At 41.0% G+C, this 23924-nt stretch overlaps 1 protein-coding gene across 1 annotated transcript; it reads right to left on the reverse strand.

The window, feature by feature from the left end:
* Nucleotides 1–1703: 1703 nt before the first annotated feature.
* Nucleotides 1704–13734, reverse strand: LOC121393043. Its single transcript, XM_041585425.1, has 14 exons — nt 13442–13734; nt 13227–13340; nt 12884–12955; nt 6599–6688; nt 6393–6479; nt 5924–5998; nt 5080–5227; nt 4684–4985; nt 4390–4597; nt 3458–3580; nt 3235–3368; nt 2875–3099; nt 2539–2762; nt 1704–2139 (listed from the first exon to the last, which is right to left on the reverse strand). Exons 1-14 carry the CDS (start codon nt 13732–13734, stop codon nt 2021–2023), a joined length of 2214 nt encoding a protein of 737 aa, XP_041441359.1. The 3' UTR covers nt 1704–2020.
* Nucleotides 13735–23924: the final 10190 nt, after the last annotated feature.

Here is a 23924-nt window from a genome sequence, read left to right on the forward strand (position 1 = left end):
TAGGGCTCACTGAAGCCCAGTGATGGGATGCAAGGGGCTTGTGACATGCTGAGGTCCTTTGCAGCATTGTGAAAAATGGCCTAAGGTCCCCCTACATCCAGACATGAATGATAAAGCAGTGAGAGTTACTGGCCCATCCAAAACTTTCCTCTGGGCCCTTGAATTGTTAGTGCTCAATGAAGCCAGGGAGGAGATTCTAGGGGCTTTGGACATGCTTGGGCCTTTTTCAGCAGTGACAGAAAATGGCAAAAGTCCCACCTTCAGCCATTCATGATTGCCAGAGCAAAGAGAGTTACTGGCCCATCCGAGGCTGTCCTCTTGTCACTAGCATTGCTAGAGCTCAGTGGAGCCCAGGGAGGGGATGACAGCTGCTTTGGACATGCTTGGGCCTTCTGTCGACAAGCGCTGACCCCCAGGAACGTTTCTTTCTTTGTGGAGATCAGCGCATGGGGCAATGGAGATTTTAGAGATGAATATAGTGTAGTATATCTTTGTTGCAGGGAATTCACCCAGTGCTCACGTTTCTAAAGGAGGCAACCTCTAGGACCCTGCAGCATGCCAAAATCATACATGCGAGTACCCCATAAGAGAAAATTGTGAGTGCAATGTTTTTTTTTTAATAACGTTTTATTAAAGTAGCATTACACTATCTTTTGGTTTTATCTTTTGCCTTGGGGGGTCTGAGCGACCGGGACATCAGGACAGAGAGCACCACGAGGACTTGTTATATGCGCTACACCACAACAGTGGTCAGTGAGTAGGCATTTTTGCCAATGGTGGAGGAATTAAGACTTTCTGCACAGGATTGATGGTTTTTTTAAATATTAATCCACCCCTATGTGAATAATATTATAATATATGTAAAGAGGATACCCCTGGTATAAGAAGGAGGGGGGACACTCCTTTAGCATGCTGGGGTCCTTTGCAGCAGTGACAGAAAAAGGTGTAAGGTCCCCCTTTAGCCCAGCATAAATGTCAGACCAGTGAGAGTTACTGGCCCATCCAAGGCTGTCTTCTGGGCCCTGGAATTGCTTGGGCCCACTGAAGCCCGGTAAGGGGAGCTATGACAAACTGCTATCACCTTCTGATGAGCAGCTAGATACAATTGGAGTTCCTATTGATGAGAATACACAAGAGATATAAATAAAGGAGCATTAATTAATTTTAAATCTCTTTTTATTAAATTTGTAAATTTTCCAGAGGGTACAGAAAAAAAAGGGAAATGGGGAAAGAAAATGAACATAAAAAGAACATAAAAGAGAAACAAAATTACACACCTTAGCACTTAAAGGAACTGTAACGTCAAAAAATAAAAGTGTTTTAAAGTAATGAAAATATAATGCAGTGTTGCCCTGCCCTGGTAAAACGGCTGTTTACTTAAGAAACACTACTATTGTTTATATAAATAAGCTGCTGTGTAGCAATGGGGGCAGCCATTCAAAGGAGTAAAAGCTCAAGCTACACAGCAGATAGCAGATGAGCTCTGTCTGTCAGATGGTGTTTTCTGTTATCAATTAATTAACCTGTGCCATTGAGCCATTCTTCAATTTCCACCATTGCTCCACAGCAGCTTGTGTATATAGTGTTTCTGAAGCAAACAGATCAGTTTTACCAGTGCAGGGCAACAGTACATGACATTTTCATTACTTTAAAACACTTTCATTTTTTGGTGTTACTGTTCCTTTAAAACTCAAAGCACAAATAAACATTTTCAAAACAAAAAACCCCCCCAACAAAAACTCCCAGCCAAATATTTCTATTTGGCTACCAGTCATTAAAAATGCTGCAGAATCCAAAACAGGGCAAGGTTTCTCCCATCTGACATATTCATTAGACGAACAATCTCTTCCAACTCTCTTGATGGTTTAAGGTGCTAATGTCTCATCTACATCTGTTATGAGGAAATCTGCAGATGCCAATGCATTCCACCAATCTTTTCAAACTTTCAAACTTTCAAACTTTTATCCAGCTGAATTCATGCTCACTCCACTTGACACGTGTTTAGAAACCTGGTTTGCTATCAACGTGGCTTTATGGTTTCCAGAATATCCCGTATCCGTGGTAAGTTGGTCTTCCATGCATGGCCTTCGATACATTCTCTCACTCTCTCTTCATTTGGTTTCTGATATTTGAAAATTCCTAGAATGGATGGGTGTAAGAGAAAGAATTATTAGATATTCACAAACGTATACATTCAGTGATTGCACATAGTTACATAGTTACATAGTTAAATTGGGTTGAAAAAAGACAACGTCCATCAAGTTCAACCCCTCCAAATGAAAACCCAGCATCTATACATACACCCCTCTCTACTTTTAATTAAATTCTATATACCCATACCTATACTAACTATAGAGCTTAGTATCACAATAGCCTTTGATATTATGTCTGTCCAAAAAATCATCCAAGCCATTCTTAAATGCATTAACTGAATCAGCATCACAACTTCACCTGGCAGTGCATTCCACAACCTCACTGTCCTGACTGGGAAGAACCCCCTAAACTGTGAAAAACATACAACAATTTTGGAAGACTTACCAGCAACATAATCCACCCTCATCTTGTTCTGTAGTTTTCTCCATTGATCATAAAAGTACTGGCCGTACTCATTGGAAAAGGCTAACGCTGCCTTTAAGCATGGAGGATTTGCATCATGGGTGACTGGACGGGCTTTTTTGAATCTCTCAAAAGCATTCTCCCTCAAGTCTCGAGAGACTACTGTACTTTCTGTTTCCAGTGGCTGCTGTGGCATCTGTTTAAACCTGTTAAATGGATAATGAGAATGAAACCGGTGGTTAGTATAAATCATAATTTATCAGTATTTAAAACAAAATTGCATACAGAAAACCATGTAAATGCTCTATATCAACTTACCTTGATGTTGAAGCCTGGGGGCCATACAATGCCTTCTTCATGACTTCTGCCGCTTCTACCATATTTTCAATGGTCTTCTCTCGATAAACCCTTTCGGCAGTCAAATTTGAATGGCCCAGCATCTTGGCAAACGAGTACCTCTCTGCATCAGTTTTTAAGTGGGAGGCCATGTATGTCTCCATTCTTCTTCTAGCCTCTTGACTAGTCATAGGGCGCAAATTAAACCTATGGAAAAAAATATATGTTCAGAAATGTAAACGTTGAACAAGTGCTAAACTTGGCTTGTAAGCCTGTACCAGTATTCACCGGATGGTTATAGTTTTTGAGAAGAACTATTTGCATTACAACATGTATACTTACTTCTTATGAAGTCTAGCAATGTCGTTTGTCACACTGTGAATCGGCTCCCCTGATGATGAGATAAAGAATGTCTTCGGGCTTGTCCCACTCCTGATAAAGGATGGCCGTATTTTTTTATAGAACACATAAAACCACTGAAATGACACAAAAGAAAGTCCAGTTGAAAAAAAAATGCTCTGCAACACACTGTCACAAATTGCAACTGTTCACTTCAGACATATACCTGTTCTTCTTCTTCTTCTAAAAGTACAGTGGCGACTTGCTGTGTAGCAGTCTTATGTTTTTTTACAGCAATGGCCATACGTGTCTTGCAGTCCGACAATTTCCTGTTGCGCCATTCTTCAACCTATATGCAAATAAGACACACAAGGATCAGTAAAATGCCAAACAGTGCAAGTTAACAGCATGGCATTAACTCAAGGGATGAAAACATAATTATGCCTCTTTATAGGTCCCTCGTGAGGCCTCATCTGGAGTATGGGGGCAGTTTTGGACTCCAGTCCTTAAGAGGGATATAAATGAGCTGGAGAGAGTGCAGAGACTAAGTGCAACTAAACTGGTTAGAGGGAGGGAAGAGTTAAATGAGACTGGGAGACTGTCAAGGTTGGGATTGTTTTCTCGGGAAAAAAGGCGCTTGCAAGGGGATATGATTACACTTTATAAATACATTAGAGGACATTATAAATACATTAGAGGACATTATAGACAAATAGCAGGGGACCTTTTTACCCATAAAGAGGATCACCGTACCAGAGGCCACCCCTTTAGACTAGAAGAAAAGAACTTTCATATTAAGCAACGTAGGGGGTTCTTCCCAGTCAGGACAGTGAGGTTGTGGAATGCACTGCCAGGTGAAGTTGTGATGGATGATTCAGTTAATGCCTTTAAGAATGGCTTGGATGATTTTTTGGACAGACATAATATCAAAGGCTATTGTGATACTGTACTCTATAGTTAGTATAGGTATGGGTATATAGAATTTATGTGAAAGAGGGGAGGGGAGGGGTGTGTGTATGGATGCTGGGATTTCATTTGGAGGGGTTGAACTTGATGGACTTTGTCTTTTTTCAACCCAATTTAACTATGTTACTATGTAACTATGTAACAGGGCATAAAAAGCATGTCAGTAGAAAAAAATGCAACATGGGTACTCACAGTCATGTTCTGCACAACTCCTGGTCGCTGGAGTTGCTTTAGGACAACTATTGCCTCCAAGTAATAGAGGACAACACACTTTTCTTTATCCAAAAGTGTTCCACCCATCTTGGCCTTCTTTATCAGCTGCTCGATCGTTGGCCTTGCCTCTACGAGAATCCTCTGACACTCCACTGGGTCCTTTTTTCCAGATGTCATGTAGTCATACCTGTAAATAGGGATGGTAAAGGTTACAAACCAAACGCAAACACACAAACATCCAAACTAGATGCACAGGTACTAAAGCATACTTACTTTTTCCCCACAGTCTCAGCTGAAATTCCTTTGCTCAGCTTTCCCTGTAGACCCGCAGTCATCTCGAGAAACAGCCTACATCTTTCCACGGTTTCTTTAGATTGATGTGATGAAGTTAGAGTATTCATCTGAGACCGAACAAACCTTTTAATGTGCTTCAGGTAGGTGAACTGAGTGGCATGACTGTTCCCCAAACTTGCCAGTTTAGTAAAAAAAGCCACTGTCTTCGGTGTATCATCCAGGAACTTTAAGGAGGGTTTGGAGGGGTCCACAAAATATAAAAACCTGGCCACATTTCCAACCTAAAATTAGACATGTGGAAAAAATCATTATGAGGAAATGGGAACAGCAAAAAAAAAAAACAGCAAGCGCTACATAGACAGGTGTAAATCTTACCTCTTGTGACCATCTTCTAACTCGTAATTCTTGCTGAAGAAATGTTCGGAAACTAACAAGAAGATCACATTCAAGAGAGTGTTTCCTGTACATCCCGGCTGCCTTCATTTTTTTCTTCAGCAGAATTAGATGTGACTCTGTCTTGCTCCTAGCCCAAAGAAAAACACATTTAGAAATGATTGAAAATCTGAACACCTATTACAGCATGGACGTGTGAAGCTTAAATATGCTTGTGTAAAGTTAACTTACTGGTCCAAATTTGGGGGGTTGTGGAAGCACTCTTAAGGCTAAATTGAAGTATATTTAAGTATAAGCGAAGTGCCACTTACAATGCTCTTCCCTGGGCCCTTGTTTTATAAGTAATTCAGTATAAATGCTAGTGCATGTGTTTACAAAAACATGGGTTTTAGGTTACAAAGTTATGATCATAAAGTTGAAAAGCCACCATACCTCATCAAGCTAAACCCCATATGGCTGTCCCTAACTTCTTTAGCTCTGGTCATAGTAAAAAAAGACAATTCCCTGCATAGTAGCATTACCTGAGTTCAGTATGTGTTGGTTTCAGTGTGAAGGCTAAAATCCTCCCCCGCCAATAAGTCTTTTAAGAGACAGTGATTGCCTAAACCAACCAATGCTTCCGGCTAATACAATATACAAATTTGGGGGGTTGTGGAAGCACTCTTAAGGCTAAATTGAAGTATATTTAAGTATGAGGGAAGTGCCACTTACAATGCACTTCCCTGGGCCCCTGTTTTATAAGTAATTCAGTATAAATGTAAAATCTGAACACCTATTACAGCATGGACGTGTGAATCTTAAATATGCTTGTGTAAAGTTAACTTACTGGTCCAGCTTTTTTGGATTTTCATCATCATCATTATCATCAGTCGATGGGCATGCATTGTCTGACTCAACAGGGCTATAACAATACAAATCAACAAAAAAGATTAACACATACTACTGTGTAGACATGATCAATAGAATTCTTAATGAATCAGATGTCAATTGAGCATAGGACTGGCCAAATATGGGATGAGTTTATTATTAAATATATTGTAATATATGGACAAACAATTCCTGTTTTGCTTAAAGGGTAAGGCATTTTTTAATAGCAGTATGCACAAAATGTCTCTGTCTTAAATATATTGATAATGGGTTGAGTGCAGAGGACCTCTTGCTTCTACTATATGTATTTTGTGGTCACAACCTCATTGCACCCCCGCTTAATGTTTTTAAAAGTTAGTGGTTGAGCACAACTTTCCCTTGTATGTAGACAGGTGTAGATTAGATGTGCATGTGCCAATTATACTTACATGTCCAGCTTTTTAAAAGGTCCTCGTGTCTCCACCTCTTTTTCATTTACAGGGCCTACGATGTCCTCCTCTTCTGACTCCATGGGGCTAAAATAAAGATCAACAACAGTTAAGAAAGGATTGAAACAAAAAAAATGCATGCATATTACGAAGTATAGGCAAATATTAGACGTATGCTAGAAGTATAAGTATAGAAGTGGACTTACTGGTCCGGCTGTTCAGCAATAGGTCGGTGTCTCTGCACTTTTTCAGCGTTCACTGGGCTGGGTTTGGTCTTCTTATGTGACCTGACAGAGCTATATTAATAAAAATCAAAACAAGTTCAGAAACAATGAATAACAATGTGCAAGTTACTATGTAGACCAGTGAAGATTTTAAAGGAGAAGGAAAGGTTAAAATTAAGTAAGCCTTAGCAGAAAAGTCCATCTAAATATACCAGTAATCCCTCAAAGAAATGCTATCCTGAGGCCTCTGTCAAAAGAAACACAGTAGGACGGTCGCACAGACAGAGAGCTCCGTCCCAACGGGAGATATATTACCCGATCGTAGCCTCTATATTGCCAACTTTTGCTAATCGGGCGAGTATGAGCACCAAAGGAAAGCGTGTCGAGCTGGGGAAACGCCGAACTAAGGTCTCACCCGACACAATGTCTCCTTATTTTCAGAAGTCGGCATCTTAGAAACAGCGTGTCCAAGATGGCGCCGGAGACTCTGACAATGGCGCACTTGCAGATATCTCTCCGTCTAGCTCTCCGGGACACAGTGATTCGATAGCTACCTCTCCTGGACACTTCACCACTGAGTCCACTATACAACCGCTTACCGCAATCCCGCAGGCACAAGGCCCAGACCTGGTAACGGTACAGGTACTTGCGCAACAGCTTACAGATCTTCATGAGCGGTTAACAAACTCGATTACAGCAAGTTTTCACCTGGCTCTTAAAAATATACAAGCGGATATAACTAATCTTGGGGACCGGACTGATCAACTTGAAAACAAGGTTGACGATCTTATCACACGCTATAATCAAATGGAGGAGGAGAATTTCACACTACGTGATGAGCTCCACTCCCTACAGTCCCATACGGAAGATCTGGAAAACAGATCCAGACGACAAAACCTACGGGTAAGAGGGGTTTCTGAAAACATTTCTCCTCAAGACATTAGGCCCTTCCTTCGCTCACTCTTTTCAGCCATTAATCCGGATCTCCCGGTAGAAGCATGGCGGTTCGATAGGGCCCATAGAGCCTTAGGAGCCAGACCCCCCAACGTCACAACGCCAAGGGACATTGTTGTATGCTTGCACTATTTTGAGAGCAAAGACAGCATTATAGCTAAAACTAGAAATTGCTCACATGTGGACCATCAAGGTCAGAAAGTGCAGATTTTCAATGACGTCTCACCAATTACACTGAACAAAAGAAGGGAACTTTGTCCCACAACTCAAACATTACGGGATCATAATATCCCCTATCGATGGGGCTTCCCATTCCGGTTGATTGTGACAAAGGGGAACCGCCAGTATTCGTTACAGGATCACACTCAAGGATCTAAATTTCTACATGATCTCGGCTTGCATACGTTGGATCCAAAAATACCGACACCGGCTAGGACGGAGCTACAACCCACCCGACTCTCACCCATTTGGGAAAAGGTGAAGACCAGCACCCATCGAACGACGCCCCCTAAAGATGCACCCTGAGCATCTTCCTTTGGTATTATGGACTCTGAGAATAGATCTCTCCGGATACTGAGTCTCTGACGATTTCCTTGTTTAGTTCTGCCCTACTCATTGACACCTGGGACTCCCCCAACACAGATATGGTTATCTTGTGGTCCCGATACCTGCCTGATTTGGCGGTAGAGCTGCGACTAACTGAATCTTTCCCTACTGGCTCCCTTCAGATGGGATACGACTTACAGAGTTCCTTTTATATAAGTATACTTTGTTTGTTTTTGTCTATTTTCTCTGGTTTGTTTTCTATGGTTTTTGGTCAGACATTTTACCCTTGGGGATGGTTCACCGGGATTTGTTTTCTCTACCATGTCTTATTTTCGCTATTTTACCTTTGGGGATGGTTTACCGGGATTTGTTCTCTATACCATGCCTTATTTTCATTATTGCATTTGCTAAAGCCCATTATAGGTTTTCGGTTTGAGATTGGGCTTTGGGAAAACTGTTGGTATAATGGATGTTCAAGGAAGCTTATCCTACCAATAAGTCACCATGGTTAAATGTCTAACATTAAATGTGAATGGTTTGAACAGTGTTATGAAACGATATATGCTCAGAAGGGAGCTACACAGATTGCGACCCGATATTGCTATGATTCAAGAATCGCACTTTAGGACATCCGACAATATCTCATTCATAACTAAATTGTATCCTACTGCTTATCAAGCAACCTCTAGCTCTAAAAAAGCGGGCCTTATGACATTAATACATAGGAATTGTCCCTTTGAGGTTCAAGGTATTCAGGCAGATCCTAAAGGTCGCTATTTGATATTGGATGGCCTTTTGGAAGGCAAACCTCTCAGGCTAGCCAATATCTACTCCCCCAATAAGAATCAGCTGCGGTTTTTGAAAACCACCCTCCCTAAAGCTAGAGGGGATTACCAATATCCTATTATTATTGGAGGGGACTACAATTTAGTTCTCTCGGAAAACAGGGACCGCTCTCACCCCCCTCCTTCCAAGCACTATAAATCTCAATGTCAAAGATTTCGCCAACTAATTCATAGATTAGATTTGAGAGATATCTGGAGGGTACATCACCCCAATGAGAGGGCCTTTTCCTTTTATTCAGCACGCCATTTGCTCTATTCTAGATTGGATTTTTTTTTGACTTCCAGGGACTTGTTAGCATATCCAGCCTCCTCAGATATCATCCCTATTTCATGGTCAGACCATCATGCTATTACCCTGGACATTCATCTGACCTCCCCAGTGCGGAAATCTACGCATTGGAGGTTAAATGAAGATCTATTGAATAACCCTCGTATTTGCGAAGATTTATCCCAATTGATCCTAGACTATTTTAGAGACAATGCTCACTCAGTGAATAAGATCTCAACTTTATGGGAAGCCCATAAAGCAATATTGAGGGGTAAACTTATAGCTATAGCAGCAGCTCGGAAAAAAGCTAAATCACATACTAGGACATCTTTACTACACAAATTAAACCATTTAGAACACAAAGCTCATTGTACTCCAACAGCTGAACTTCGTAGGGAGATTCTTGGGGTTCGAAGAGAGCTTAGTTTACTTGCCTCAGGGGACATCTCGAAAGCGTTAAAATGGACCAAGCAAAAATATTATGAAAGAGGGGATAAACCACACTCTTTATTGGCTAAGAAATTGAGAGAACAGATTGCGCACTCCGCCATAGTCTCCATAGACAAATCAAATGGAGAAAGAACGTTCTCTCCAAAAGGGATTGCCTTGGCATTTGAGGAATACTACACCTCACTTTATAATCTTCCTCCTGCTCAACTTCCATTAGGCACTAGCGTTCCAGTTCTCAGACAATCCTTTTTGACAGACAACGTACACTCAGTTCTCACGCCAATAGAGCTTGAAACTCTTAACAAACCAATCACTGAGGAGGAAGTCAAGAGCACAATTAAGTCTCTCCCTTCTTCAAAGGCGCCTGGCCCCTATGGCTACTCATATGCCTATTATAAAAAATTTTGCGAACTATTGATCCCCCACCTGACTAAGCTTTTTAACTCTTTTATGTCAGACCAACCCATCCCCCAGTCCATGCTGTCTTCTTACATCACCCTACTACACAAGGAGGGTAAGGACCCTGGCCTCTGTGGTAGCTACAGGCCTATAGCCCTTTTGAATTCAGACCTTAAGATCTTCACTAAACTCTTGGCTAACAGGTTGGGACCCCTCATGCCCAGACTCATAAACACAGATCAAGTTGGTTTTATATATGGTAGGCAAGCAGGTGATAATACTCGTAGAGCAATTGATTTAATTGATGCTGTGAACAAAACCAAAACACCAACATTATTGCTTAGCCTAGATGCCGAAAAGGCTTTTGATCGCCTCAATTGGGATTTTATGTTCGACCTACTAGAGCACATGGGCATGGGGGGCCCCTTTCTTAAAGCTCTTCAATGTTTATATTCGTTTCCTGCGGCCACACTTAAATTACCGGAAGCATCTCATAAACAGATCCCTATCCGCAATGGGACTAGGCAGGGGTGCCCCTTGTCGCCATTGTTGTATGCCTTGAGCATTGAACCTCTGGCCTCGGCCATTAGAAATCATACAGATATAACTGGGCCTGTCATCCAACAACAGGAATTTGTTATCTCCCTATTCGCAGATGACATCCTCCTTACCCTGACAAACCCAGTTGTCTCCTTGCCAAACTTACATAAACCTCTGGTACAGTACGGCCAACTTTCAGGATATAAATTAAACATAGATAAAACAGAAGCGCTCCCATTGAATATACCCAGACCGATCAAAGAGGCCTTAGAAGCTTCGTTTCCGTACAAATGGAAAACTCACTCCTTAAAATATTTAGGCGTTCACCTAACTAAAACATATAGTCAATTGTATCAGGGCAACTTTCCCCCATTGATACAAACGATCAAGGCATCCCTCCTTAAGTGGAATTCATATACTATATCATGGTTGGGTCGCATAACAGTGATCAAGATGTCGATTCTTCCCAAGCTCTTGTACCTGTTCGAGACCCTCCCGATAGCGGTTCCCCGTTTAGTTCTTAGAGACCTTCAGACGTCTCTGTTTAAGTTTATATGGGGCAAACGCAGACATAGATTAGCTGGCACACTTATGACCACTAGTAAATCACAAGGGGGTCTCTCGGTCCCATCCTTGAGGGCCTACTATGAGGCGTCTCACTTAAGACATATCCCTGGGTGGACCACATATAATCACACGAGTAAATGGGCTTATATAGAGGCGCTATGGATTACTCCAATACATCCTGGCTCACTTCTCTGGGTCCCAAAGGATAGAAAACTCGGTCCACTCCTCTCTCCAATGTCATTTACTCTGAGGATATGGAAGCTATGCAAGGCGAAATATCGTCTAGCCAACCCCCACTCACTGGTCACCCCTTTCTTAGGAAATGCTGCCTTCCCTCCTGGTCTTTCGATGCACTTTAGAAACTACTGGGGTGCACAGGATCTATCCAGAACTTATGATTTTTTAAATCCCCTAACTCTCAAGCAACGAACTCTTGAGGAACTTGAGACTAAGTTCTCTATCCCACCAAATAGGATGTATGAATTGGTACAAATACTTTATTTCATCGGCCAAGGCCTTCCCCGAGGCACATCATCCCCCTCCCTAACCCAATTTGAGAGGTTATGCTTAAAAGGTCTACCTAGGAAAGCCTTGATCTCTACATTATACAATAATATTATGACTATTTCAGCCAACCCTTTCCCCAAGCACCCTTATATGTTAAAATGGGAGGAAATCACTTCCGATCCACTCCCTATGGAGGTCTGGTCCGAAATCTGGGAAAATGCAAACAGAAGTGCAACATGTGTCAGACAGAAAGAAAGCATCTATAAATCATTGTTCTTTTGGTACGACACTCCGGCTAAGCTTAGCCGTATTTTTCCAGGCACTTCTCCGTTATGTTGGAGAGGTTGTGGTCTTAGAGGAACGCAGCAACATATAATGTGGGAGTGCCCCAAATTAACATCACTATGGCACAAAGTAGAGGAGCTACTAACGAATGTTCTTTCTAAAAACGTCCATCTCGACATCTATACTACTTTGGTGGGCAGGCCATTCCCAGATATCACCTTTGCAGAACAAAGACTTACAAATTTTATTCTAACTGCTACCAGACTGGCTATTACAGCCCTTTGGAAATCGGCCTCCCCGCCAAAAATAGAGGATGTTATCTATAGGGTGAAGGATACGAGAGAGATGGAATATATGACGGCCAACATTAGGGGTAACAGATGTAAATGGGAGAAAGTGTGGTCAAAATGGGATGTGTACACTGTTAGGCTTTCTGAAACAAGGGCCTAAACCCAATCAGTTGGAATTGGACTTTGACCTGCTTATATGGACACAACCGGATTTGATTGTTTTTTGGCTTCTCCCCCTGCTCCTTCCCATCATTACACAATTTGCCATGCAATCTTCAGTGGATTGTTGGTTAACTGGAGGATATGTAGGAATTGCCTACCTTCCACTAGTTAATGTATGATTCTTTGTTCTAAAAGAAAAATGGATAACTTCTCCTTTTGTTCCTGAATGTAATTTATCTCCTTGAAATATACTAAACTGTTATACAGTGTTCATTTTCAATGCGTATTGTTTGTATAACTACGATATGTATGCACCTTTATCCAATAAAAATTTTAAGTTATAAAAAAAAAGAAACACAGCATTTCTTTCCCTCTATTGTAAATTAAGAAAAATTAACACATACTACTATGTAGACAGGTGTAGATTAGATGTGCATGTGCCAATTATACTTACAGGTCCAGCACTTTAACAGGTCCTTGTGTCTTCACCTCTTTTTCATGTACAGGTTTGGTCTTCTTATGTGACCTGACAGGGCGATATTAATAAAAATCAAAACACGTTCAGAAACAATGAATAACAATGTGCACGTTACTATGTAGACCGGTGAAGATTTTAAAGGAGAAGGAAATGTAAAAATTAAGTAAGCCTTAGCAGAAAAGTCCATCTAATATACCCATGTGACCTGACAGGGACGTATTGATAAAAATCAACAAAAGTTCAGAAACAATGGATAACAATGTGCAAGTTACAATGTAGACAGGTGAATATTAAAAGGACACATGCCAAGTATACTTACAGGTCCAGATCTTTAAAAGGTGCCTGTCTCTCCACTACTTTGTCAGCTGCCCGATTGAGGTTCACCTTGGTTCTGTTTATATCGGATGGACGTATTCTCTCTTCCATGGGAGAGCTGTAATGCAACAATAGATTAATTGTTAAGAAGAAATAAAAACAAAATGAATATTACAGACATACATGTCTAGACACAGCAATGGCCGGAGCAATACATACCTTGCTGACTTCTCAGGCTTCCCTCTAACATAGCAGCCATTTTTCTCAAGGAAATTGACAAAAAAATCCAGAGGATCAGAATCCTTATAGTCCAGGTCTTCATATTTAACGACACTAAGCCCTTTCAGGATTGATCGCATCTTTGCTTTTGCTTCCTGCATCAGAAGCTCAATTTCTTCTGCATCTGCATCTCTCTTGCAGGCTCTTCTCAGGTGAACAGTCAAGGTTTCCTGAGTCCTGAGGCAAAACTTGCAGGCAAGAGAATGGCGGTTCTGAGTCTTCTTAGATTCCATTTTTCAAATGCAGCAAAAAATGAAGGAAAAGTTCCTGTGATTCCCAAGGAAGGCAAGATTCAGGAGCTATAGAAATGAAAAGAAGTAAAACCCCTCTCTATTCAATTAACCACCAATTAAAGAAAATTCAAGTATTAGTGCAGCAGTGTCAGAGTTTATTAACAGTTTCGTTAAAGGTTACTAACCCAGTGTTGCTTCAATTATTGGGCAGCCATTGCTGGGTTACCCAATAAAGTGCTATGTGCTAGGTGCTAATAATTCATCAGCAATTAAAAATCATGTAACAGGATTAATTAATATTGTGCTATAAAGTGCTAGTGCTTCAAATGAAATTAAGAAGTTAACTTAAATAACCAGGATTAAATTGACCCAGGTGAGATTAAAGTTAATTCATTATTATATATCACACATTAAAATCCATTCATTATAGAAGATTGTAAATAACTGATTAACTGTTAAAAAGTAAACTTTACTAAATTCATTAAAATTGCTGCAAATCAATTAAGGTAATCTTTGAGGACTGCATAAAAATTGGTGAGTAATAATTAATCCATACACCCCCGTTAAAGTTATAGGGTGTTAAAAAACGTTTGCATAAAATTATTCAAAAGAGACCAGCATTGAAAGAGAAAGGAGGAATAGGAAAATTGTTAGAGGTGGAGAAGTCCCAAGTTCTAGCTGCCTGTATTTTTCTAAGTCTGGGACCCCACACGGAGGAGAAAGTAGGTCACTGGGGACTGTAGTCTCAATTTTACCTTGCTGTCTTATAATTCGGAGAGCTAATCTTCCCTATAAAACTACAAATCCCACAGTGCCATTGGATAACAGGTAAGATTGTAAAAGAAGAATCAATGCGGTCGCAAAAGTTTAAAATCAATAGGAAATTATTTTGCAATAGTAAAAATAAGGAAAGCGCCCAGGAGACTTCACAAACAGCGCTTCCCAGTGTGCCAACACGTGTTTCGCCTGCTGGCTTTGTCAAGGCAAAATCTAAAAGTGACTCGAGATATGTTTGTTTCATTCTTAGTTTCAGTCATCTGTGTACAATCAACATGCTCTGTCTGCTGGCCACCTTCACACTAGACTCATGGTATGTCACCTTCGGCTAGAAGGCTAGGCCTTTGAAGCCAGTTGCCATTGTGCTTACCCACCTGACTCCAGACAAGTCCAGAGAATTAGGCTACATACATTATAACCTTATCTGACAATGGTAGCAAATGTAGACATGTATTACACCTCTCATGCCAAGAAATAAGAATTGCTGGGAGTTTACAATCAACTCAGAACTTTTTAACTTTTAGCTTGGTAAATGCTTATTCCCATAATGATAACAGACCAACAAAGTAGTTCTTTTTACAAATGTTTTTAATTTATAAATGTACAGATATTATGCTGTATGTGTATGAATGTGTCTGCATTTCCAGTAAACAGGGAAAAGCCTTAGATAGGCCAGGCCCATTTGGTAATGTGAGAATGGCAGGTTTGACATATGTGCCATACACCCAGAATGCTGAACTTTAAAATGAGCACCCTTCATTATATTTCTGGGTGAAAAAATTTCACCTTCTTCTGATAAATCCGACTGAACATCCGCAGGATCATAATATTCATCTTCTGAAATGTCCAAAAGGGACTCATACAGCATTTCCCGAGACCTCTTAGGCCTCCTGCTTGAAGAAGATGCTTCCTGCACCCCCTGCACCACTGCTTGCTTAATTAGGGACACTAAGGCATCCAATTGGGGTGCTGAAGAAGTTTGAGGCTCAGCCGTTAAGGGTTGTTCTGCAACCGACTGCTTTCTTGCTTGTTGACTTTCCACCTTCTGTGCTTCAGTAGAGGCAGAGAGGCTAAACAGGAAAGAAACAAGCACCATTAGCCTCCACTCTCTCCCCAACAGTAACTCCGTTATCATTCGCTTACCTAGAAACTTTTGGCTGCACTCCTCTCCCAGAGCCAGACTGATCCATCTTGTCTGTAACCTATGAGACAGGCAATAGTAAGCACCCTTGCGTCCAAAAAATGAGAATTTATGTTCCTCCATGCTCACCGACACACCACGCTCCACTTCCAATTTCGGCGCGCGTCGTGACGTCAGACGCCGGTGCACGCGTCCGTCGCTCCAGAAATAACGCGCGACCGGAAATGACGCGCGACCGGAAATGACGCGTACATCCGGCCGGTGGAACGCAAGATTGCCTGGCTCTGGGAGGAAAATGACGTACTTCCTGCGTCTGTTAGAAGCGGTTTTCAGAGGATCCGCACTTCGCCACCAACAACACGGCCAGTATGAACTGTGGGCCTGATAGGTGGAATGTGACCCAGCCATTGGTCCTTCTCCACCGCGATCCCCTCCGGGGAGCATATGGGAGGCATCAGGGCAGAGAGAGAGCAGAGAGACCCTGGAAGCGGTAAGCTACACAAGTGACCTGGACAGGAAAAAGACAAGGTGGGGGCGGTGCAGAGCGGATGTTATAGGGTTGGGAGTTAACCCTTTCCTGTCCAGTGACCTGAGGGGCGGGGAATACTCATGTTGGTGATATGCTGCCATGGGTGGCTTGGGAAAATACTTTTGGTTAACTTCCCCTTTAAACATCATATAGCTAATCTCCCTTGCAGAAGGTACGAGACACCGACCAATGATGCAGATGATTGGATTCCAGATATGAGGAGTACCGGGATCATTAAAACAAACCCCCCCCTCCGAAAACTGCCGTTTCCATGGAAGAGCAACACAACTACTTACTGGGCTTATCTGGGCTGATATCAAGTGTTTGCGTTTGAGGGGGGAGGACAAACACTGCAATTAACACTTATTCCCCCCATACAGGGCTGATGGTTTGGGCTTTATACAGAGACTTTATTTACTTCAGTGTCCGACCCTTGAAGGTTGGAAACTTTACCCAGACAGAAACCCCTGAGCTACTTAATATTTGGGGGTCTCCTCCCAGGAGGGGAGAATAATTATTATGGCTTATTATATAAGTCTTATTATACAAGAGAAAAAAAAACTACCCCCTGATAAACAAACCCCTGATCCACCTCAACTCTGCCCACCCTGCTGAAACTTTTAACAGCCAATCCCACTTTAACTTCTCTTGGCCTCTGCCTTTAGTATCCTTTAAACTCCCCTTGATGGTGGTCCTGCCCACGAGCCCACCAATCAGGTCAGGGAATTTTCCACCTAAAACAGCTTCGGGGGTATTGTGGGAGCCTGATGAAGGACTCTAGAAAGAGTAGATGGCAGCTGGAATAATTAAGATCCCTGGCAAGTGCCATATGTTAACCGACCAATCAGGACTGTGAGGGCCCTGGACCTAAGTATATGGTTACGGTTGAGGGAATGGAATGAAGTGTCCCCTCCTTTCTCACTTTATTACATCAATTGCAAGGTCCCGGCTGAATTCGGTTAAGTCAAATAAATGGAGATATAAAAGTATTTCCTTATGCGCTAACATTCGGTCTGTGCAACTGTCAGCTGCTCTCAGTGTCACCTGGAAATCAGAGCGCGTCACAAAGAGCGGTGAGACTACAGATAAGTGACAGATAGCGGGAGCAGCGAGACTTGATGAAACGGCGCTGAGTTGGCAGCAGCATGGGGTGATCATTGCGGTTTCCGCTAATTAATGGCGTCCCTCGAGACGAATGTACGAATGTCGAAGAACTTGCAGAGTTTCTCAGGAATGTTAAAGGGGTGGTTCACTTTTAAGTTAACTTTTAGTATGTTATAGAATGGCCAGTTCTAAGAAACATTTTAATTGGTCTTCATTTTTTATATTTTTCTAATTATTTGTCTTTTTCTTCTGACTCTTTCAAATTGGGGTCACTGACCCCATCTAAAAAACAAATGCTCTGTAAAGCTACACATTTATTGTTATTGCTAGTCTCCTATTCATATTCTAGTCTCTTTTTTGGTTGCTAGGGTAATTTGGCCCCTAGCAACAAGATGGCTGAAATTGCAAAATAGAGAGCTGTTGAATAAAAAGCTAAATAACTCAAAAAACACAAATAATAACAAAATGACAACTAAGGGATTTAGCAGCTCTACAGTTTGCAATTTCAGCAATCTGGTTGCTTGGGTCCACATTACCCTAGCAACCATGCATTGAGTTGCATTAACTTTTAGTATGATGTAGAGAGTGACATTCTTAGTTTTCATTTTTTATTATTTGTGTTTTTTGAGTTATTTAGCTTTTTATTTAGCAACTCTTCAGTTTGCAATTTCAGCAATCTGGTTTATATGGTCCGAATTCCCCTAGCAACCATGCACTGATTTGAATAAGAGACTGAAATATGAATAGGAGAGGCCTGAATAGAAAGACAAGGAATAAAAAGTAGCAATAACAATACATTTGTAGCCTTACTGTGTATTTGTTTTTAGACAGGGTCAGTGACCCCCCCCCCATTTGAAAGAAAAAGGCAAACAACTAAAAAACTATAAGAGATAAATAATGAGGATCAATTGAAACGTTTCTTAGTATTGACCACTTATATTAGCCTTAAAGTTAACTTACAGGGCAACCACCCATTTAACCCTTTAAGTGCCACAGAACGTAGAATCTACGTTCTGTGGAAAAGTAACTTGAAATGCCACAGAACGTAGATTCTACGTTCTGCAGCACTTCCGGGTTCTGGAGCAGAGGAGCGGCTGTTAGAGCCGCTCGCTCCGTTCCGCTTCGATCCCCTGCCCCTAGGCAACGAGCAGAGCAGGGGATCGAGTGGCCCCTGGGGCGCGATCGCCCAGGGGCCCAAAAACAGCAGCAGGCACGTGTTTCTTACGTGTCCTGCTGCTGCAGCCTACACCGCGCCATCCAGCTCCGCCCCCACAGCACAGAGACACGCAGATCGTCGCAGATGTCTTCCTCGGACCCCTCCACATCGTGTGCAACAGTCTTCAGCGACTTTTTCAGGTTAGTGCAACAATTACACACACAAACACACACTTATTACAGTAATACACACTTAGATTCACACTTACACACACTTACACATACATTTTTGGGGATTGGGGGGGTCACTTACACTCACTGCACTTACACACACGTGCACACGCACACACGCGCACATAACATGTAATTTACCATTTGTACACACGCACACGCACATACATGGCATTGTGGCTTTTTTTTTTTTCTTATCGCATCGTCTCTTTTTTTTGCTGAAAAAAATGTTTTATTGCCATTACGAATAGCGTATTCGCTAACCATACTGTGCAATATCTTTTGTATGTTATTTCGGTGATTATATTGCAATTTTGGGTATTTTGGTGCATTTTTAGCCATTTTATTGAATTTTTAGCCATTTTATTGCATTTTCAGCTCTGCATATGTTGTGTTCACTTGTTTCTAGCCGTATAACCTGTTTGGCCCAGCTAAAATATTCAAACTGTGATTCTGACGGCCGATAACACTAGTCTGGAAAAAAAACATTGATTTTTGTGGTTTAATTGGATTTCTTTTCATTTCACTCTTTACTGCCTTATTTTGTTTTGCCTTGTAAATTTTATCTACTATATATCCATTTGGGGGTCTCTGTGCGCCACATAGTTTGGTATATCTATGCATATTGGGCATCAAAGTGTTCCGTAGACCCCTGGCGTTCATATTTAGGATGTTTTATGCTGATACGTTACGAAATGTGGGGCATATAATGGGGTAAAATTCAAGCTTTGTGACGATTTTCAGAAATTTGATAAAAACCGTTATGTTCAGCATTGCTTTGCAGTTTGGCAGTTTGCAGTAGAAACACTTATTTACCCATATTGGATTCGTCAGAATGTGTACTTTCTGAAAATATATGGTTTTCTGGGGTCTCTGTACTGTTAGGGGGGTCTAATGTCGCATAATACACACACCAGGCGCTTATATTGCAGCAGCCAGCGCGTCAGCCGTGAAAATGTCTATACATATTGTCATTTGGGGGTCTCTGTGCGCCACATAGTTTGGTATATCTATGCATATTGAGCATCAAAGTGTTCAGTAGACCTCTGGCGTTCATATTTAGGATGTTTTATGCTGATACGTTACGAAACGTGGAGCATATAATGGGGTAAAATTCAAGCTTTGTGACGATTTTCAGAAATTTGATAAAAACCGTTATGTTCAGCATTGCTTAGCAGTTTGGCAGTTTGTAGTAGAAACACTTATTTACACATATTGGATTCGTCAGAATGTGTACTTTCTGAAAATATATGGTTTTCTGGGGTCTCTGTACTGTTAGGGGGGTCTAATGTCGCATAATACACACACCAGGTGCTTATATTGCAGAAACCAGCGCATCAGCCGTGAAAATGTATATACACTATTGTCATTTGGGGGTCTCTGTGCGCCACATAGTTTGGTATATCTATGCACATTGGGCATCAAACTATTTAGTAGACCCCTGGCGTTCATATTTAGGATGTTTTATGCTGATACGTTACGAAACGTGGAGCATATAATGGGGTAAAATTCAAGCTTTGTGACGATTTTCAGAAATTTGATAAAAACCGTTATGTTCAGCACTGCTTTGCAGTTTGGCAAATTGTAGTAGAAACACTTATTTACCCATATTGGATTCGTCAGAATGTGTACTTTCTGAAAATATATGGTTTTCTGGGGTCTCTGTACTGTTAGGTGGTCTAATGTCGCATAATACACACACCAGGTGCTTATATTGCAGCAGCCAGCGCGTCAGCCGTGAAAATGTATATACAGTATTGTCATTTGGGGGTCTCTGTGCGCCACATAGTTTGGTATATCTATGCATATTGGGCATCAAAGTGTTCAGTAGACCCCTGGCGTTCATATTTAGGATGTTTTATGCTGATAAGTTACGAAATGTGGGGCATATAATGGGGTAAAATTCAAGCTTTGTGACGATTTTCAGAAATTTGATAAAAACCGTTATGTTCAGCATTGCTTTGCAGTTTGGCAGTTTGTAGTAGAAACACTTGTAAATGTCTATACATATTGTCATTTGGGGGTCTCTGTGCGCCACATAGTTTGGTATATCTATGCACATTGGGCATCAAACTATTTAGTAGACCCGTATGTTTATATTTAGGATGCTTTATGCTGGTAATGATACATGGACAATACGATGCTGGAAAGTTGAAGCTTTGAGGCAATTTTCAGATATTTCACCAAAACTGCCAAATTTGGCAAAGCCTTGCGACTCAGTAGTTTGGAGCAGAAAAGCATGGGTACCCATTTTAGATTCTGTAGAATGTGTACTTTCCAAAAATGTATGGGTTTGGGGTGTAAACATATATTTCTGTGTTTTTACCCCACAAAAATGCAGACAATGTGCTGATTTTTCATTAGCTGAAGTTACCCACAGGACAATTTGTATGTGCTAAATTCATTTTGGGGCCTCTAAATGCCATATACTTTGGTAAACCTATGCACAGTGGGCACCAAACTGTTTGGAGGACCCCTGGCAATCACAATTTGGGTGCTTTTTTGTGATACGTAATGATACATGGGCGATATGATGCTGGAAAGTTGAAGCATTGAGGCAATTTTCAGATATTTCACCAAAACCGACAACTTTGGGAAAGCCTTGCGACTCAGTAGTTTGGAGCAATAAGGCATGGGTACCCATTTTAGATTCTGTAGAATGTGTACTTTCAAAAAATATATGGGTTTGGGGGGTAAACATATATTTCTGTGTTTTTACCCCACAAAAATGCAGTTAATGTGTTGATCTATCATTAGCTGAAGTTACCCACAGGACTATTTGTATGCACTAACTTCATTTTGAGGCCTCTAAATGCCAGATACTTTGGTAAACCTATGAACAATGGCCACCAAACTGTTCGGAGGAACCCTGGCAATCATATTTAGGGTGCTTTTTCTTGGTGCATAACGATACATGGGTGATATGGTGCTGAGAAGTTGAAGCTTTGAGGCAATTTTCAGATATTTCACCAAAACCGACAATTGTGGGAAAGCCTTGCGACTCAGTAGTTTGGAGCAGAAAGGCATGGGTACCCATTTTAGATTCGGTAGAATGTGTACTTTCCAAAACTATATGGGTTTGGGGGGTAAACATATATTTCTGTGTTTTTACCCCACAAAAATGCAGTCAATGTGTTGATTTTTCATTAGCTGAAGTTACCCACGGGACTGTTTGTATGCGCTAACTTCATTTTGGGGCCTCTAAATGCCAGATACTTTGGTAAACCTATGAACAATGGCCACCAAACTGTTTGGAGGAACCCTGGCAATCATATTTAGGGTGCTTTTTCTTGGTGCGTAACAATACATGGGTGATATGGTGCTGAGAAGTTGAAGCTTTGAGGCAATTTTCAGATATTTCACCAAAACCGACAATTGTGGGAAAGCCTTGCGACTCAGTAGTTTGGAGCAGAAAGGCATGGGTACCCATTTTAGATTCGGTAGAATGTGTACTTTCCAAAAATATATGGGTTTTGGGGGTAAACATATATTTCTGTGTTTTTACCCCACAAAAATGCAGTCAATGTGTTGATTTTTCATTAGCTGAAGTTACCCACTGGACTGTTTGTATGCGCTAACTTCATTTTGGGGCCTCTAAATGCCAGATACTTTGGTAAACCTATGAACAATGGCCACCAAAATGTTCAGAGGAACCATGGCAATCATATTTTGGGGGCTTTTTCTTAGTGCATAATGATACATGGGTAATATGGTGCTGGGAAGTTGAAGGTTTGAGGCAATTTTCACATATTTCACCAAACCGACAATTTTAGGAAAGCCTTGCGACTCAGTAGTTTGGAGCAGAAAGGCATGGGTACCCATTTTAGATTCGGTAGAATGTGTACTTTCCAAAAATATATGGGTTTGGGGGGTAAACATATATTTCTGTGTTTTTACCCCACAAAAAATGCAGTCAATGTGTTGATTTCTCAGTAGCTGAAGTAAAGTCCTGAACAATTTGGATGCGCTAACTTCATATTGGTGTCTCTAAATGCCAGATACTTTGGTAAACCTATGCATAATGGGTATCAAACTGTTCAGTGGACCCCTGGCAATCATATTTCAGGTGCTTTTTCTTGGTACCTAATATAGTTTGGGATATGCGGAGCAGCAAAATAAAACCTTTGAAATGATTTTTCAGAATTTTGAATTTTTTTTTGAAAAACCACTATGTTCAGACAAGCTTTTATGTTTGGTAGTTGGGAGTAGAGAGACATAGTTACCCATTTTGTAATCGGCAGAATGTGTACTTTTCAAAAATGTATGGTTTTCTGGGGTAAACCTACGGTTTCAGGATTTTTTGCCTTGGAATCTAAAGCATGCCGTTTTCTGCCTTAGTGCTTTCAAAATTCGGCAATATACTGACGGGAGTTTTTGAGGTACAGAAGTCCTAAATCTCCCTAAAACTATAAATATCTGGTATTGGCACGTTCGAGAGACATAAGGCTTTCCAAATCAGTTGGATTTTCATCCGTAAAATGAAATATTTTTCTGGTATAAATTGATATACGATGAAAAATGGTAATTTTTCATTTTTTTTTGGTATTTAGCACTATAAATTTTTTTGCACATGTGGAAATACATGAAAACTCAGGCAGATTTAGAAAGCTCAGTTTCTACCGAAAAAAACAATGTATAGTTTTCCTAGGTAAACTATAGGTTTCCCCTCAGAAAATGCCCCTAAAGTGAGAGAGCACAAAATGTTTCAAAAACGGCTGGCATTTCGCGTAACCAAAATGTGAAATTCTGCTGGCACTTAAAGGATTAAGATTAAAATCAGGATTTATGAAGGAAGTCGGAGCACAGGAAGGACTTTGCTCTTCTGGCCTGTGCCCTGTATAAACAGACCCCTCCCTGGTAAGCAGATGTCCATCATGTGAGGGTATTATACATATATTCACTGGAAATCGAATGATCCCCAATAGAAGGAAATTAAGAAATAACAAATGTTTTTGTGATTAAACTATAGGCAAAAAGTATGTTCAGCTCCAGCCCTATTCATTGCACTCACACCCCTTTATCAGTATCAGTTTTTCTTGCTTTTAAAGGAGAAGGAAAGGCTAAAATTAAGTAAGCTTTATCAGAAAGGTTTTTATAAATACACCAGTATATTCTCAAAGTAATGCTGCTCTGAGTCCTCTGTCAAAAGAAACACCACATTTCTTTCCTTCTATTGTGTACTCAGGGGCTTCTGTATCAGACTTCCTGTTTTCAGCTTAAACCTCCAGGGCTAGGGCTTGAGCATGCTCAGTT

Source organism: Xenopus laevis, chromosome 3L (genome assembly GCF_017654675.1).
Source record: "Xenopus laevis strain J_2021 chromosome 3L, Xenopus_laevis_v10.1, whole genome shotgun sequence".
Taxonomy (NCBI): domain Eukaryota; kingdom Metazoa; phylum Chordata; class Amphibia; order Anura; family Pipidae; genus Xenopus; species Xenopus laevis.

Coding starts and splice junctions, on each gene's coding strand:
- LOC121393043 (XM_041585425.1), bottom strand. CDS start 13,734: ATGGAATCTAAGAAGACTCAGAACCGCCATTCTCTTGCCTGCAAGTTT. Junction 4,986..5,079: donor TTAGAAGATGGTCACAAGAG/GTAAGATTTACA, acceptor GTCTAATTTTAG/GTTGGAAATGTGGCCAGGTT. Junction 3,369..3,457: donor TAGAAGAAGAAGAAGAACAG/GTATATGTCTGA, acceptor GTGTCATTTCAG/TGGTTTTATGTGTTCTATAA.